Source organism: Microcaecilia unicolor, chromosome 6 (genome assembly GCF_901765095.1).
Source record: "Microcaecilia unicolor chromosome 6, aMicUni1.1, whole genome shotgun sequence".
NCBI classification, from domain to species: domain Eukaryota; kingdom Metazoa; phylum Chordata; class Amphibia; order Gymnophiona; family Siphonopidae; genus Microcaecilia; species Microcaecilia unicolor.
The window spans coordinates 44338107-44356306 of NC_044036.1; the positions used below are offsets into that span (position 1 = coordinate 44338107).

The 18200-nt window shown below is 43.2% G+C and overlaps 1 protein-coding gene across 5 annotated transcripts in view; it reads left to right on the plus strand.

Annotated features, from left to right (window-relative positions):
* MIER1 (MIER1 transcriptional regulator) overlaps nt 1-18200 on the plus strand; it is a 106564-nt gene that overhangs the window by 48181 nt on the left and 40183 nt on the right. For 4 of the 5 annotated variants that reach the window (XM_030205554.1, XM_030205551.1, XM_030205553.1 and 1 more), the window contains 2 exons: nt 5245-5400; nt 17781-17913. In XM_030205554.1, the coding sequence (XP_030061414.1) occupies nt 5245-5400; nt 17781-17913 (289 nt within the window). The remainder of the gene's footprint in view (nt 1-5244; nt 5401-17780; nt 17914-18200) is intronic. The other variant, XM_030205552.1, reaches the window with a different exon arrangement.

Consider the following 18200-nt stretch of genomic DNA (forward strand, 5'->3'; position numbering starts at 1 on the left):
GAGACAGAGATGAAATTGGCTGCCTGTAAATAGCTAAACAGACTATGGCTGTTCTGCTTTTAGAGGAGACAAGTGAAAGATAATGTGATTAGAGGTGTGTAAGATCATGAGTGGGGTGGAACAGGTAAGTAGGGAGTGGTTGTTTACTCTTTCATATAGTACTAAGATAAGAGACACTCCTTGAAACCAATAGGTTAGTCATTTAAAACAAACTAGAGAAAAAAAATTTCAGTCAACACATTAAACTGTGGAATTTATTGCTGGAAATTGTGGTCAAACCAGTTTGCATAGCTGGGTTTACAAAGTTTTTAGATATTTTCCCAGAGGAAAAGTCTATTAAGCATTATGAACCATCTAGACTTGGAAGGCCACTGCTTAAACCTGGGAGTGAGCAATAAAAAAATGAATATTTTGTTTGTGATCCTGTCAGGCACTGATAACTTGGATTGGCCACTACTGATAAAAAGATGCTGGGCTTCCTTAGATCTTACCCAGTATGGCATATCTTATGTTAAGATTGAGAATATCACCTGCTGTGATACAAAATCAAGGAAGATTGTGCTGTCCTAAACTAGAATCTTTAGTACAAACACCTGCAGATTGAGCACCAGTTATTGTCTCGTTTCTAGTGTTGCTTCTGCTGCTTACGTGTTCATTCGGGCAGTGCCTGTCGTCCCCATCTCACACACACACACAAATTAGGTCTGCCTACCATCATATAAAGTTCTCACATTTGCTACTAGTTCTTTTCCTCAGCCAAGAAGCAGACCCTTCACGTGTCCCCCATTCATCTTAAATTTTGTACTCTTTAACAGTCCCCCTTCCCTCCCCAGGAGACTCACTGTTCCACAACTCTCAGAATATGGCTGAAGTAAGGTACAGTAAAACAACATATGTGATAGAGTTCTGGTATTTCCCTTAGAGTGCCAGCAGTGATTTGTCAGTAACCTCCATGAGCTTAGACATTTTATAAGATGTCTGGTATTCTCTATGAAGTAAAATACAAGACATTTGTCACATAGTCACCGAAGCTGTAGTATGAACAGATGACCAACAGATTACTTTCAACACAGGTGGTTCCATTTTCTGATCTCCCAAACCTTTCCAGTATTTAAGTAGTTTATAGAAATAAGAGCCAGATCTGGACCAAAAGGAACATGTTAAGAAAATTAGCTGTGGGGTTTTTTTTTTTGTTTTAAATCTTCTCTATTTGTTGTAACAGCTAAAAATATACACACTTTCTGCTGAAGCTAGCATTTGTCTGTGCATCATTTCCTCTATTGTTGGGGGGAAAATACAACAGAATCAGACCTACAAGTAGCACTAATTACCAAATGTTTATTTGTAATTTTAATATAAAAAATTAAAATTATGCACCCCTCCTTAAGGGGAGACTATACTCAAAATGCCAAAACATTCAATAGGAAATGATTAGCTACATATGAAATGAACCAATTTTTAGATTAATTGGAAAGTACGTTTTGTGCAAGTTTTTCATTATTTATTTTTTAAACTTGTATACCACTTAATTGACTAGGAGCTTCTTTTACAAAGCCACGCTACCAATTCTTGGTGTGGCAAATGAGAGGAAGCCCGTTCAAATTTCTATGGGCTTCTCATATTTGCTGCATGGGAATCGCTAGCATGGCTTTGTTAAAGAAGCCCTAAGTGGTTTACAAAAGAACATACATAATCATCTACTATAATAATTTGCTCCTCCAACTTTCTGAAGCTGACTCCGTGGCAGTGAAGCAGTGTAGTGTTCATAATCACCCTGCCCTCGAGGGAATTCTGTATAGTTGCCAGCCCCCGCGCCTCCCTCCCTCTCTCTCTCTCTGCCCTCCAAGCACGACCTGTCCTCTGGCAGCCCCTCGCCTTCCTAAGTGCTGGCTGTATTTTAAAAATTCTTACCTTGGGGTGCGGCGTCCACAGTGAAGGCGAGCGGCGCTTCAGACTGCCTTTGCATGTGTCTGAGCTCTGCCTCTGGTCCTGCCCTTCTGGAAACAGGAAATGAGGGCGGGACCAGAGGCAGAGCTGAGACACATGCGAAGGCAGTCTGAAGCGCCGCTCGCCTTCACTGTGGACGCCGCACCCCAAGGTAAGAATTTTTAAAATACAGCCAGCACTTAGGAAGGCGAAGGGCTGCCGGAGGACAGGTCGTGCTTGGAGGGCAGAGAGAGGGGGGGGTCCTGGAACTCGAAGGAGAGGGAGGGAGGCGCGGGGGTGTGGAACTCTAACAAGAATGGGGGGCCTGGAACACGGAGGGCACAGAGAGAGAGAGGGGGTAGGGAGGGGGCCTGGAACCCTGAGGGGAGAGAGATGGAGGGAGGGGGGGCCCTGGTATGGGTGGATGGAGGAGAGGCCAGGGGAGAAGGCAGAGTTGATGCATATGTAGGGGGGGCAAGGGACAGAGGAGAATTGCTACACTACGATGGATGGAGGGGGCAGGGGAGAGTTGCTGCACATGGATGGATGAAGGGGGCAGGGCACAGAGGACGTTTGCTGCATATGCATATTACCAATTGTATCTTTACTCTGAAATGGCATAAGTCATGACAGAAAATTGTAAGCCACATTGAGCCTGCAAATAGGTGGGAAAATGTGGGATATAAATGCAATAAATATGGATGAATGCAGGGGAGAGAGCATAATTGGTGCACACGGGACTCACACAGACACACACACATTCTGCCTCAATCACACACACTTTCTCTCTCACACATACTCATTCACTCTCTCTGACACATACTCTCTCCTAAAAACATAATTGCCATTAGAGGCCAACCTTGCTAGCGCCCGTTTCATTTCTTTCAGAAACGGGCCTTTTTTGCTAGTATTATATAGAACCTAACATACAAATACACACATTTTTTATACAGAATCACAGTTCAATTTATGTTGTATCACAAGGCATAACGTTCCAAAAACGTAATAAAATGCATCCACAAACAACTGTTTTGAGAAGTTTTTTTTTTTTTAAATTTCATCACATTACTACAAATCCACAACTGTCCTGTAACAGCATTCCACAGTTACATACCGGCAACAGTAAAGGAAGATGTTCTAGTTTCCACATAGTGTATCTGCACTACTGGATCTAAGGACAGTTGTATCGCGTTTTCTGATCTTAAATGCCTTTTTAGATGGTGCACTTTGAGGACATGTTTAAAGTACAAAGGGGTAACCGCATAAATAGGTTGATGAACCAAGACCAGCACTTTATAGTGAATATGCTGAATAATTGGTACTAATGCAAATTCCTAAGAACCAGTAATATATGTGAAAATTTTGCTACACCAACAATGTCGTGCTGTGGCATTCTGTACCACTTGAAATGCCCTGAGTCATGGAGATGATAAACCAAGGTGTACAGGGCATTGCAATAATCCAACCGAGACAATATCAAGCTTTGCAGAACAGTTTTGAAGTCATATGCAGATAACATAGGTCTTAATCTGTGCAAGAGATGTAGCTGGAAAAAAAAACAGTTTGTACTATCTTAAGAGACTCATACACTCATATTGAGTGCACTAGAGTTCACTATGCTAATAACCTCATCTCTTTTTGCACAGCAATATATCTATCCCCTAAGTTTACACAATCAGGCTGCATATCTTGCTCACTTCCTATAATCATTACACAGTCCCACAAACCATTCATCATCATCAAATTCCTCACTTGTTCCATGTAGAAACTCAACTGGTCATACAAACTATGATCCCAAGCCTTTACCGGAAAGAAAAACTGGACATCATCAGCATATAAACGATAGAAGACACCTAGAGATTCAAACACTGCACCTAACTCTGCCAAAAAAGAGGCCAATAGAGCTGAACTCTGTGGTACACCACTCTCCTCAACTACTACTACAGAAACCTGAAGAGCCAGCACACATTATCATAGTTCTTCCAAACAAATAAAATTGGAACCATTTTATCACCTGCCCACCTATGCCTAAATGTTTATCACTTAGCTTTAAAGCTAACTTTACAGTCTCAATTAGGTCATGAAAAGTCCAGTAAGTAAGATAGCTTTTACTGAATGATATGTAATCTGACCAAACGAAGGGAGGGGAGTAAACATTTCTCAAGGGCCACAGTTATATCTGATATTCAGAGTAACTAATCTATCTGAATTTAGCCTTTTACTTTGACCTTTTGTTTGCATATCAACACTGGATATCCTGAAAAGCAGATCTATTTGTGGCCCTTGATTTTGGACACTTGTGCTAGGGTATACATAGAAGCAAACTACAGATATTCTAGTGTATTGTTAGGAAAATGTATAAAAATGTTCCCCGTTGGTGCTACAACCTTTGATTTCGCCATGGTTTAGTTTTAGATTTAATTGCTCTCATTTACAAATATGAGCACAAATCAGTTTACAGTTCAAGAACTGGTATTTTCTTGCTCAAAGGGGCTTACAATAAGTTATAATTCTAAGCCTAGGGAATGGGGCAAGGAGTTGCTCAGTCACAGGAGTAATCAGTGGGAGAAGCGGGACTTTGAACCCTGGCTTCCATAGTTTTGCTCTAATCACTAGGCTGTTCCTCCAATCTGGCTGCCTCTGCTGTACCTTTCAGTCAGGACAGCATAATATACCCCACTAGACTGAGCAAAAACTGCTTTCATGGAAGAACTGCAAATCAAATCCAGTATTATGAAACAGAATTCATATTTCTGAGACGATTTCTCTTAAGAATTTATAAACTGGCATTCAGCAATATACACCCTTGAGAAGACATTCTAATTTAGAAGACTTTTAAACCAGCTAGGAATGATTACTTTGAGAACTAAGTGCCATGTTTGCTTATAGTTTATTTGGACTTGCTAGACCACTCTAACTGCCAGGGCAGAACAGAATGGTGTACAGGCTACCATAAAAATTCAGGAAAGGAATGACAGTAAAGTTATACAATACATAGAGAGGGAAGGAGAGACAGGTGAGGATAGGGAAGGGGGAATTGAAGACAACCTCCAGCTGTGCAGCCCATTTTATTCTTATGGGCTGTACATCATTTAAAGCATACTAAACTTTAGTAAACATGGTCCTAAATTAGGTAGACATATCCATATTCTTGCACTTAGTTGCTATTTTTCAGTCAGGTATCATTTCATCTCCATGTGCTAGTTAACAAGAAGACTGATAATAGTCTGGTTAGAGACCCAAGTTCAATTTTATTTCTAGTCAGGGTTTTCTGCAGTACAATGAAAATTGTGTAAAATTAACTTATTATTATTTAAGGAAGGTGAGATGCCAATCCATGAACTTCTTAGCCTTTATGGCTATGGCAGTACAGTTCCTCTTCCTGGTGAGGAAGAAGAGGATGAAGAAGAAGATGGAGAAGACGACGATGATGTAGATAATGATGAGAACAGTGGTTGTAGTGCAGAAAACAAGGTATGTGTATTCACACGTTAATTTGAAGAAATAAGATATCTCTTTAGATGTTTTTGTTACAGCTAATAGTGTGTATTGGGCAGGGTCCATCCATATCTGTCTGTCCGTCCGTTGACCTGTGTGCAGTGGTTTGTTTGCGTGTGCCATCTTGAACTCCTAGCCTGCTTGACCGTGTTCTTATGTTCTTAACTAAAAAGCTGCTGCCATGCCAGAGTAGTGTGGTGTCTACTGGTGGGGACTAAAATCCCTCGCCAGCAGGACAATGGAGAAGTCATTGCTGGTGTGCTGCAGCCTCTTCACTTCAGCCAGGACTGAAGGCTTTGGCATTACAGAAACAATTTCAAAGGTGTGATGAGAAGTGAAAGGATGGAAGTGATAGGGAGGAGCGTGTGAAAGTTAAGAGTGAAGATGGGGGGAAGGGGGAGGGAGTGAGTGTACATGGAGTAGGAGAAAAGGAGAAAGTGTGTGCACATACACCTATCCCCTCCCATACACATAAGGCACCCACCTATTCCTCCCCTCACCCATAAGTATATAAGTAGTACCATACTGGGAAAGACCAAAGGTCCATCAAGCCCAGCATCCTGTTTCCAACAGTGGCCAATCCAGGTCACATATACCTGGCAAGATCCCAAAAAAATTCAAAACATTGTATACCGCTTATCCTAGAAATGATGGATTTTCCCCAAGTCCATTTAATAATGGTCTATGGACTTTTCCTTTAGGAAGCCATCCAAACCTTTTTTAAACTCTGCTAAGCTAACTGTCTTTACCACATTCTCTGGCAACGAATTCCAGAGTTTAATTACACGCTGAGTGAAGAAACTTTCTTCGATTTGTTTTAAATTTACTACATTGTAGCTTCATCACATGCCCCCTAGTCCTAGTATTTTTGGAAAGCATAAACAGACGCTTCACATCTACCCGTTCAACTCCACTCATTATTTTATAAATCTCTATCATATCTCCCCTCAGCCGCCTTTTCTCCATGCTGAAGAGCCCTAGCCGCTTTAGCCTTTCCTCATAGGGAAGTCGTCCCATCCCCTTTATCATTTTCGTCGCCCTTCTCCGCACCTTTTCTAATTTCACTATCTTTTTTGAGATGCGGCGACCAGAATTGAACACAATATTCGAGGTGCGGTCGCACCATGGAGCGATACAAAGGCATTATAACATCCTCATTTTTATTTTCCATTCCTTTCCTAACATTCTATTTGCTTTCTTAGCCGCAGCAGCACACTGAGCAGAAGGTTTCAACATATCATCGACGACACCTAGATCTGTTTCTTGGTCCGTGACTCCTAACGTGGAACCTTGCATGATGTAGCTATAGTTCGGGTTCCTCTTTCCCACATGCATCACTTTGAATTTGCTCACATTAAACGTCATCTGCCATTTAGACGCCCAGTCTCGTAAGGTCCTCTTTTAATTTTTCACAATCCTCCCGCGATTTAACGACTTTGAATAACTTTGTGTCATCAGCAAATTTAATTACCTCACTAGTTACTTCCATCTCTAGGTCATTTATAAATATGTTAAAAAGTAGCGGTCCCAACACATACCCCTGGGGAACCCCACTAACTACCCTTCTCCATTGAGAATACTGACCATTTAACTCTGCTTTCTATCTTTTAACCAGTTTTTAATCCACAATAGAACACTATGTCCTATCCCATGACTCTCCAATTTTCTCTGGAGGCTTTCATGAGGTACTTTGTCAAATGCCTTCTGAAAATCCAGATACACAATATCAACTGGCTCACCTATATCCACATGTTTGTTCACCCCTTCAAAGAAATGTAGTAGATTGGTGAGGCAAGATTTCTCTTCAGTAAATCCATGTTTACTTTGTCTCATTAATCCATGCTTTTGAATATGCTCTGTAATTTTGTTCTTAGTAATAGTTTCTACCATTTTGCCTGGCACCGACGTCAGACTCACCAGTCTATAATTTCCCGGATCTCCTCTGGAACCTTTTTAAAAAATCGACGTTACATTGGCCACCCTCCAATCTTCCGGTACCACGCTCGATTTTAAGGATAAATTACATATTACTAACAGTAGCTCCACAAGCTCATTTTTCAGTTCTATCAGTACTCTGGGATGAATACCATCCGGTCCAGGAGATTTGCTACTCTTCAGTTTGTAGAACTGCCCCATTACATCCTCCAGGTTTATAGAGAATTCATAAGTTTCCCCGACTAGTCAGCTTTGAATACCATTTCTGGCACCGGTATCCCACCCAAATCTTCCTCGGTGAAGACCGAAGCAAAGAATTCATTTAATCTCTCAGCTACGGCTTTGTCTTCCCTGATTGCCCCTTTTATTTCTCGGTCATCTAGTGGTCCAACCGATTCTTTTGCCGGCTTCCTGCTTTTAATATAGCTAAAAAAAATTTTTTTTACTATGTTTTTGCCTCCAACGCAGTCTTTTTTTTTTTTTTTTTTTCCGAAGTCCCTCTTAGCCTTCCTTATCAGCGCTTTGCATTTGACTTGACATTCCTTATGCTGTTTCTTATTATTTTCAGTCTGTTCCTTCTTCCGTTTTCTGAAGGATTTTCTTTTAGCTCTTAATAGCTTCCTTCACCTCGCTTTTTAACCACACCGGCTGTCTTTTGGTTTTCCGTCTTCCTTTCTTGATACGCGGAATATATTTGGCCTGGGCTTCCAGAATGGTGTTTTTGAACAGCATCCACGCCTGATGTAAATTTTTGACCCTCGCAGTCACTCCTCTAAGTTTTTTTTTTTTTTTTCACCGTTCTTCTCATTTTATCATAGTCTCCTTTTTTAAAGTTAAACGCTAACGTATTTGATTTCCTATGTATACTTCAGAGCTAATATCAAATCCGATCATATTATGATCACTGTTATCAAGCATCCCCAGCACCATTACCTCCCGCACTAGATCATGCGCTCCACTAAGGACTAGGTCTAGAATTTTTCCTTTTCTCGTTGGCTCCTTTACTAGCTGCTCCTTAAAGCTGTCCTTGATTTCATCAAGGAATTTTACCTCCCTAGCGTGCCCCGATGTTACATTTACCCAGTCAATATCGGGGTAATTGAAATCACCCATTATTATTGTGTTGCCCAGTTTGTTTGAGTCCCTAATTTCCTTTAGCATTTCTGCATCTGTCTGTTCATCCTGGCCAGGCGAACGGTAGTACACTCCTATCACTATCCTTTTCCCCTTTACACATGGCATTTCAATCCATAGTGATTCCAAGATGTGTTTTGTTTCCTACAGAATTTTCAATCTATTTGATTCAAGGCTCTCATTAATATGCAATGCTACCCCTCCACTAATTCGATCCACCATATCACTACGATTTAATTTGTACCCCGGTATGACAGTATCCCACTGGTTATCCTCCTTCCACCAGGTCTCAGAGATGCCTATTATATCTAATTTTTCATTTAGTGCAATATAGTCCAACTCTCCCATCTTATTTCTTAGGCTCCTGGTATTCGCATATAGACATTTCAAAGTATGTTTGTTCCTATTTACATGATGCTTAGTACTTGACAGTATTGATTTGCAATCTTTTGTCTGATTTTTATTTAAGGACACCTGATCTACTACAACCTCACTATCAGGAAACCCTCTCTTCCCTGTTTTGGTGATATCTTTGAAAGATACCTTATCCCAAACCATGCGCTTTTGAGCGACTGTCTGCCTTCCCCCCATTTCTAGTTTAAAAGCTTCTCTATCTCCTTTTTAAATGCCGATGCCAGCAGCCTGGTCCCACCCTGGTTAAGGTGGAGGCCATCCTTTCAGAATAGGCTCCCCCTTCCCCAGAATGTTGCCCAGTTCCTAACAAATCTAAAACCCTCCTCCCTGCACCATCGTCTCATCCACGCATTGAGACTCCAAAGCTCTGCCTGTCTCTTGGGCCCTGCACGTGGAATGGGTAGCCTTTCAGAAAATACTACCCTAGGGGATCTGGATTTGAGCTTTCTACCTAAAAGCCTAAATTTGGCTTCCAGAATCTCTCTTCCACATTTTTCTATGTCATTGGTACCCACAGGTACCAAGACAGCCGACTCCTCCCCAGCACTATCTAAAATCCTATCTAGGTGACATGTGAGGTGCACTACCTTCGCACCAGGCAGGAAAGTTACCAGGCGATCCTCATGTCCACCAGCCACCCAGCTACCTGTATGCCTAATGATCGAATCACCAACTACAACAGCTGTCCTAACCTTTCCCTCCCGGGCAGCACTTGGGGAGACATCCTTGGTGCCAGAGGATAGTACAACCCCTGGTGGGCAGGTCCTGGCTACAGGAGTACTTCCTACGTCACCAGGGTGATGCTCTCCTTCTAGGAGACCTCCCTCCTCCAAGGTAGCACAGGGGCTACCAGACTGGAGGTGGGACTTCTCTACAACATCCCTGTAGGTCTCCTCTATGTACCTCTCTGTCTACCTCAGCTCCACCAAGTCTGCTACTCTAGCCTCAAGAGAATGGATACGTTCTCTGATAGCTAGGAGCTCTTTGCATCGGGCACACACACATGACATCTCACCAACTGGGAGATAATCATACATGTGACACTCAATGCAAAAGACTGGATAGCACCCCTCTCACTGCTGACTCCATCGTAGTGTTTTTGTTTTTCAATAACTTAAAACTTGCTACAGTATTAAGGATATTAGCCTAATATAAATGTGTCTTTTAATTTATATAGTATATTGTATGATTTATTTAGTGTTTCCTTCTCAGATGGTACTGAAATGTTTTTAAAATTCTGTAAGAGCACTCCTTGCTTGTTACCCTAATTACAATAACTGACTATAAATGTCCTAGGGGTGGGCGGGACGACTAAACTAGATCCTGCAGTGCCTGCTAGATTCTATCTGTTAATGTTGTGGTACAAAGTTTTTAAAACTGAGTGGAAAGACTATGGAGATTAGTTGATAAAATTTGCTTTTTATATTTTTATTTTGCCTAACACTAACCTACAATTCCTCCTTTAAACCCTAATCTTTAAGTTCCCAAAGCACAAAGCAAAATAGCGTTCACTTACCAGAGAAATGTCCTCTTCTCTCGGAACTTCTCAGAAAGAAAGTTCAGTGGGACCTTTCCTTTGAATCTAAGGGGCCTTTTTTAAACAGGCTCTTTGAAGCTGACTCAGCAACCTATGCAAGTATTCTACTTCCCCACACCTTAATTACCACTTAATTGAGGTCGCTGGATGAGCTACCTCTCCAGCAGCCAAGGAGCAGAAAATAACTGTCTTTTAGAACAAGAGTTTTTGGCTGTTTAGTTTCTACCTCTAGAAAAGGTTTCAGTTTAAAACTATGGGGAAAATGCCTATTTCTAGAGAAAATTTCAGTTTAAAACTATGGGAAAAGGGTTTGTACACTAAGGGGCTCATTTTCAAAGCACTTAGCCTTCCAAAGTTCCATAGAAACGTATGGAACTTTGGAAGGCTAAGTGCTTTGAAAATATGCCTCTATGGCAACTAGTTAATGATGCTTGCTGCTTTTTTTTTTCTCTCTCTCTTTCTTTTTTTTTTTTTTATTTCCCCCCCCCCCCCCCCTTAATACTAAACTAGGTCATGCTTTTTTCTTTCTTTCTTTCTTTTTCTTTCCCCCTTAATACTAAACTAGATTCTGCAGTGCCTGCTAGATTCTATCTGTTAATGCTGTGGTATAAAAAATTTTTAAAACTTGAGTGGAAATGACTATGGAGATCAGTTGATAAAATTTGCTTTTTATATTGTTATTTTGCCTAACACTAACCTACAATTTCTCCTTTAAACCCCAGTCTTTACGTTCCCAAAGCAAAATAGCATTCACTTAACAGAGAAATGCCCTCTTTTCTCGGAACTTCTCAGAAAGAAAGTTCCATGGGACCTTTCCTCTTTATATACCCACATATACGTGCACACACTTGTGCACTCTCCCTTCCCCACACATGAACACACCTACCTATTTCCCACCCACACGTATGCACACATGCGCCTGCCTGTCCCCCACCCACAGGTGTGCACGCATGCCCCTGCCTAGCTCCCCCAGACATTTTGTACGTCAAAACCATAAACTCATACTTACAGCAATTTTAAATAGCAAAAACCTAAATAGACTACCTGTGGAGACTGATATGTAAATGCATTTATCACCAGAATTATATTTATAGAGTTCTCCGAGGACAAGCACGCCTATAATTTTCACAAGTGGGTAAACGCGACCCACGTTGCCCAGTCCGGAGCTTATTCCAAGCTTAAAAGAGCTTTGTGGAGTGAGAGATTCACTCCACTGCACATGCACAAGTGCCTTCCCACCTACCACAAGAGTGCAGGACCATCAGTTCTTTCCCATTGTCTGCTCTCGATGGACGCATCTGGAACTTATTTCCTGAACTGCTGGCTGGCTTCATTCAGCAGAGTGTATCAGCCTGTGGTGAAGACTCCAATACTGTGTTGCATGCAGTCCCAGCATTGACTGCCGCCCAAGCCGGTACTCTATTGACATCGATGAAGAAAGCTTCGCTGGAATCGATGCGGGAGCCAACTTCTCAACACCCCTTTCAGGGACATAGCTCCTCTAGGTCAAGCCAGGCTCAGTCTCAGCCTTCTCCAGAGGAGTTTTTGGCTGATACCGGTGAGGAGCGCTCTTGGAAGTCGAATGATGACCCTTGATACTTCTCAGAAGAGGAGTCTTATGGGATACCATTCTACTCCTCCACAGGAAAGGAGAAAGACTCCTCCAGAGAGCCTTTCCCTCTTTTGTTAAGGAAATGTCAGCTGCCATTCCATTTCCTTTGGAGGTGCAAGACGAGCCCAGGGCCAAGATGCTTGAGGTCCTGGACTACAAGTCTTCTCCTAGAGAGGCTATGACGGTCCAAGTTCACGAGATCTTACATGTTGTTCTTGTGCAGAATTGGGAGTCCCCTCTGTCAGGTACTCCCCAAGAAAATTGACACCATATACTGGATTCAGAGTTCCCCTGAGTTTCATAAGCCTCAGCTGCCTCATCATTCCTTGGTGGTTGATTCCGCCCTCAAAAGGGCCAAGAGTTCTACAGACTATGCTACGGTGCCCCCAGGGCAAGGAAGCTAAAACCTTGGAATCTTTTGGGCGTAAGATGATTCAGGCCTCTATGCTCATCTCCCATATTCAATCTTACCACTTTTCATGAACATGTACTTAACATGTACTTGCAGGACTCTGTGCGCAAGCTGCTAGATTTGGCAGACACTCTCTCCCTCCAGAGCAGGCCAAATTGCTCCACCAGCCGGCATCAGGGCATTGCAGTACGTGCAAGCCAGGAATCCTCTGGGACGTGGAGGAAATGGTCTACAGCACACATCTTCAGATTTGCCTTCATCCGAATATGCTGGGGTTTTTGGGCTCTCTGGCAGGGCCAGAGTGCAGTTTAATGTGGGAGAGTGCGGGAGCAGGCACCTTTTTGTCAGGACCGACTGGCAGTGAGGAGCAGTCTCGGGCTGATCATGAGCGGAGCACAGCTGCCACTTTACAGCCTCAGGGTCTAACAGAGCATTCAACTGCATTGGGATCTTTGTTTTCTCTGGAGTTTACCTGTACACCACCTTGGGTGAATCTCTTCATAAAGGCGATTAATAAATCCAAATAAATATTGCTCTTACACCAGCCCTATTTACAGAAACAGGGACAGTCAGAGTGCCTGCTAGGTGCTTCAGTTTCTTACCCTGCCAACTTCTGACTCCTAAGAGATCTCGTTTAGTCCTCCAGGAGTGGGCAGATGAGGCTATCTCTGCTTCTTCCTCATCTGATGAGGCCTCAGTCTATTCAGAGGAGTCATCGTTGAAGGAGCTGTTAGTGGATTGAGAGCTTCCTCCTGAAGAGGAGGATGATTTAAAAGTATTGAAGTTGTGTCATAAAGAGGAGCTCTGCACTCTTATTTCTGTGGCACTGGCAGTGCTTTCCATTGAGGAGTCTTCTGCTTCGGTTTCAGGAGTTCTATCTTTGTCAGTCATGAGGGGGCTTAAAGGTCGTTCTAAGGCCTTCCCGATGCATCCAGACATTCAGGACCTGATTACAACAGAATGGGTTTCTCTGGACACAAGGCTGAGAGTGGGAAGAGCCATGTCTTACCTCTACCTGTTAGTTCTGGAAGAGAAAGATAAATAACAGCTTCCTAGGATGGGCCCTCTGGTTATGGTGATGAGTAAGAAGACCACCTTGCTGTTGGCAGGGGGCATTACCCTAAAAGACCTACAGGATAGGAAGCTCTAAAGCTCGCTGAAACAAACCTTTGAAGTGGCCTCTTCGGGCCTTCAAGCGACATAGTGCATCTCGTTCTTGGCGAGAGCATGCCTGAAGTGGCCTCAGCAGTTAGCAATACAAGACGTGCACCATAATGCGCAGCTGGAAGCAGGGTCTGCCTGCTTGGTGGATACTATTTATGGCATGTTACGGGTTATGGCCTGCAGTATGTATTTGGCTGTCAGAGCACATCGGCAACTCTGGTTGCAGCATTGGGCAATGGATGCAGCATCAGTCATATCTAGGTCAAGTGACTATTTGGTGAAGACCTCATTAACCTGGTAAAGAACTGGGGGAAACTAAGCCACGGTGGTTGCCGGAGGATAAGCCGAAAGCCTCTGGTCGTCCATCTTCAGGGGACTCTCGATCTCAGTTTCAAGACAACAGATGGTACTGGCCTGGTAATCAGCAATATGGTCAGAAATCCCACTTTCAGGCATGCCAATCTTTATTTTGTGTGGAAGTTCTCTTCATAATCAGCTAGAGCACCCAATGTCTCCAGAGCTTGCAATGATGTGAGACTGGTCCAATATTCTCTTTCTACGGTGGGAGGATGTCTTCAGGAATTTTGGGAGGAGTGGGCCAAAATCACATCGGACCAATGGGTTCTGGATAATATGTCAGAAAATTATAAGTTGGAGGTCTTCAGCCCTTTCGCTTCTCTCTCTTTGTAGTCTTCTTGTCAAAAAGGAATGAAGGCGGTCGAGGTTCAGGCCACCGTAGATTCCTTGTTGACGCTTCGGACCATTGTTCTAGTTCCCCAGGCCAAACAAGGACAAGGCAGATACTGTCTACTTCATTGTCCCAAAGAAGGAAGGCACCTTTTGTCTGGTCTTAGATCTCAAAGGTCTAAACCGGTACTTCTGAGGGTCCTGCTTTCGCATGGGACACCTAGAGCAGTCATAGCCACGGTTCAAGTGGAAGAATTTCTCACCACCCTAAGTCTCTAGGAGACCTACTTCCATTTACATATACGTCTGCTGTATCAGAGGTTTCTATGTTTTGTGGTGCTGATAAGTCACTTCCAGTTTATCGCTTTGCCCTTCAGTCTTTACCAAGGTTGTGGTAGTGGCAACCTTTCTTCGGTGCCACGGAATCGAAGTTCACCTGTATTGCAACAATTCGCTCATTCATACGTTGTCCTATTCGCACAGCATGGTGGCGATGGACAAAGTTGGTAGTCTTCTGCAGTTGGGTTGGCTGATCAATTTTGAGAAGTGCAGATTAAATCCATCGTAGACTTAGGAGTATCTGGGCATTCCTACCCAGGAGAGTATCTTCCTCATGGAGCACATGAGACCAAAGCTGTTTCAACAGATTTATCTTCAGTCAAGTCAGGCCCAGGTTCTGGGGTCACTGATGGCAGTGGTGCCATGGGCAAAGGCTCATATGCAGTCATTACAGGAATCTCGTCTCAGCGGCTGCTCTCCTGTGTCACAGAAATACAACTTTCATCTTCGTTGGATGCTGGTTGCCAGACAGTATGCAGTGGTTGTCGCCCAGGAATCTGACCATTGGAGCTCCCTTTCTGATAACACAATGGAAAGTGGTGACAACAGACGCCAGCAAGTTGGGGAGCTCATTACAAGTTCTATCTGGCACAGGGCACCTGGATGGAACAGGATTCTCAGTGGTCGATAAATCACTTGGAGCTCAGGGCAGTGCGGAATACCTTATACGATTTTGCTCCCTTTCTGGCAGGGGCCCCAGTCTGAGTTTTCTCCGACAATGGGATGGCTGTGGCTTATATCTGCAAGCAAAGAGACCCACAACTGTACAATAACAGTGGAGGTGGCCTCCCTCATGGGTTGGGTGAAGAAAAATCTTCTCTGCTTGTCGGCAGCTCACATCGCTGGGTCCTTGAATTTGGAGGCAGACTTTCTCAGTAGGCTCTCCTTGGACCTGGGAGAAAGGGAACTATCTAGCTAGGGTTTTCAGCTGATAGTGAACTGATGGGGTTTTCTGTTTCTGGACTTGATGTCGACAAAAAAGAATGTCAAAGTGCCTGTGGACTCAATGGGGGTCAATGCCCTACTGCAGACATGGCTGGAGACACATCTACTGTATGCCTTCCCTCCATGGCCCATGGAAGGCCACATGTTGACAAGGATTGCATTGCATGAGGTCAAATAATTCTCATAGCCCTGGATTGGTCACGGAGACTGTGGTACACAGACCTGATTCGACTGCTGGACTGGGGTCCTCTCCGTCTTCTGCAGGTACACGGCCTACTGAAGCAAGGTCTGGTGCTTGTGGAAGATCCGTGGCCCTTTGGCCTTATGGCTTAGCCATTGAAAAGACTTGGTTGAGACAAAAAGGTTATTCTGATTCGGTCATTACTACTTTGCTTCATACTCGGAAACGCTCTACATCCATGACATTTGGGAGGGTGTGGGCGTTTGAGGTTTGGTGCTGTGTTCTGAAAGCAGACTTTCTCCGTTCTCTGCTCAGATCGCAAGTACCTAATGTTTCTCCAGGCATGTCTTCATGAGGGATTGGCGTTGGTTCTCTAAAAGTTCAGGTTGTAGCTTTGACCTGTTTCAAGGGTCGACTATAGAAGACCTTTCAACTCACCCAGATATCTTTTGATTATTGCAGGGAGTGGGCCACTTGTGGCCTCCCTTTCATATGCTGTGTCCAGGGTGGAGCCTTAATTTAGTCTTGGCTATTCACAATCCTCCTTTTTAGCCTCCTTGAAAGATCTTATGTTAAAGACAGCATTTTTGGTGGCTGTTGCGTCGGCACATAGATTTTTGGAGCTTCAGGTTCTTTCTTGTCCAGATCCCTTTGCATTTCAGAGGCAGGAGTGTCCCCTGTGCACAGTTCCTTCCTTTCTTCTGAAAGTGGTATCAGCATTTTATCTCAGCCAATCTGTGGAGCTTCTGTCCTTTTGCAGAGAGGAGGAAGAGGCTCAGTATTTTTCCTTGAAGCATTTTGATGTGCGTAGAGGCCTCATTAGACATCTGGAAGTCATGAATGAGTTTTGCAAATAGGACAGACTGTGCTTTTTGGTAAACAGAGGCTTTGCCTCGTGGCTTCCAAGCCCTCAATTGCTAGATGGCTAAAAGAGACCATCACATCAACTTGCAGGGAACCAGGCTCCTCAGGCCTTTGGGCTCATTCTACAAGATGTACTGTGACATCCTGTGCCGAGACTACCTTACTGTCTGCAACGGATATTTGCAAGGTGGAGATTTGGTTGACGCTGCATACCTTTATCAAGCACTACACGGTAGACATTGCAGCTTGCTCAGAAGCCAGTTTTGGGGTCTCTGTCCTCAGGGTGGCGGCACCAAGATCCCACCCCACTCTAGATTGCTTTTGAACATCCCACAAGTTCTGAAATAGTGAGATACTACATAATGGAAGGAGAAATTAGGTCTTACTTGATTTAATTTTCTTTCCATTAGTCCTTCCCACTATTCCAGAGGCCTGCCCGTAGTTCCTGAGCTGTTTAGTCGGTGTGAAGTAATGGGTCAAATAACGACTATCACCTTGCATGGTGCTTCCTGCATATCTCTTGTTCTCAACAAGTTGTCCAGAGATGAGAGGTCCACACATTTGCTTTGTCTGGTTAGTGTTAGGATAGCAAGTTGTTTAAGATTTTTGGGTTTATTCTGAGTTTCTCCTTACTGCTTGTTTACGTAAATACTGAGGAGCTGGACTTCATACCAAGAGAGATGTCTCATCTCAGTTTTCAATTCTCTATCTCCACCTGCTGGTTAATGGACGGAACTGTCCCACAGGTTCTGGAATAGTGAGTGGGAAGGATGCACAGGTTCTAGAATAGTGGGAAGGATCAATGGAAAGAAAACTATCAGGTAAGACCAAATTTCTCCTTGTTATTCATTTGAAGTGTGCTGCTTTCTGATGACACATGCACTTCTGAATGTGCAGTTAATCAAATACACATGAGGAGTACATTCTTATTTTTGTGTGTTGTATTCCCAAAACCATTGTGGCTAAAATCTGAAAATTCTTAATGTACAGCTAAGTCATGGAGAAATTTAGTCATTCCTTGTTTAGGTTAGTGAGAAAACACTTTTTATTAATTGTAAGCTCAAATGTAGGCACTAGAGAGAGAAAACTACAGATGTCAGAAATGGCTTATGTTTGACTTAACATATTGCAGGAAGAAACTGTTAAGGACTCATCAGGACAGGAGGATGAAACACAGTCCTCCAACGGTGACCCATCACAGTCTGTTGCTGCCCAAGATGTACCAGAGATAATCCGGCCACGTCGATGTAAATATTTTGATGCAAGTATGTGTATATAAGCTTAATAAAATGTCTAAACCAGAACTTGGGACGAACAAAGTAAGTCTGGTTTCAAGTTATCCACAATGCATATGCATGAGAGAGATTTGCATACAACGAAAACTTATCTTGGGCATATTCATTGTGGATATCCTAAAAACGTGACTGGATGTGTATGTCTCAAGGACTGGATTGAGAACCCGTAGTCTAATCTGATACTTTGCTATAGCCAGATTTTGTGCTATATTGGTAGTACTGCTAACATTTTTCCAGCACTGTGTAGTTCAGACATG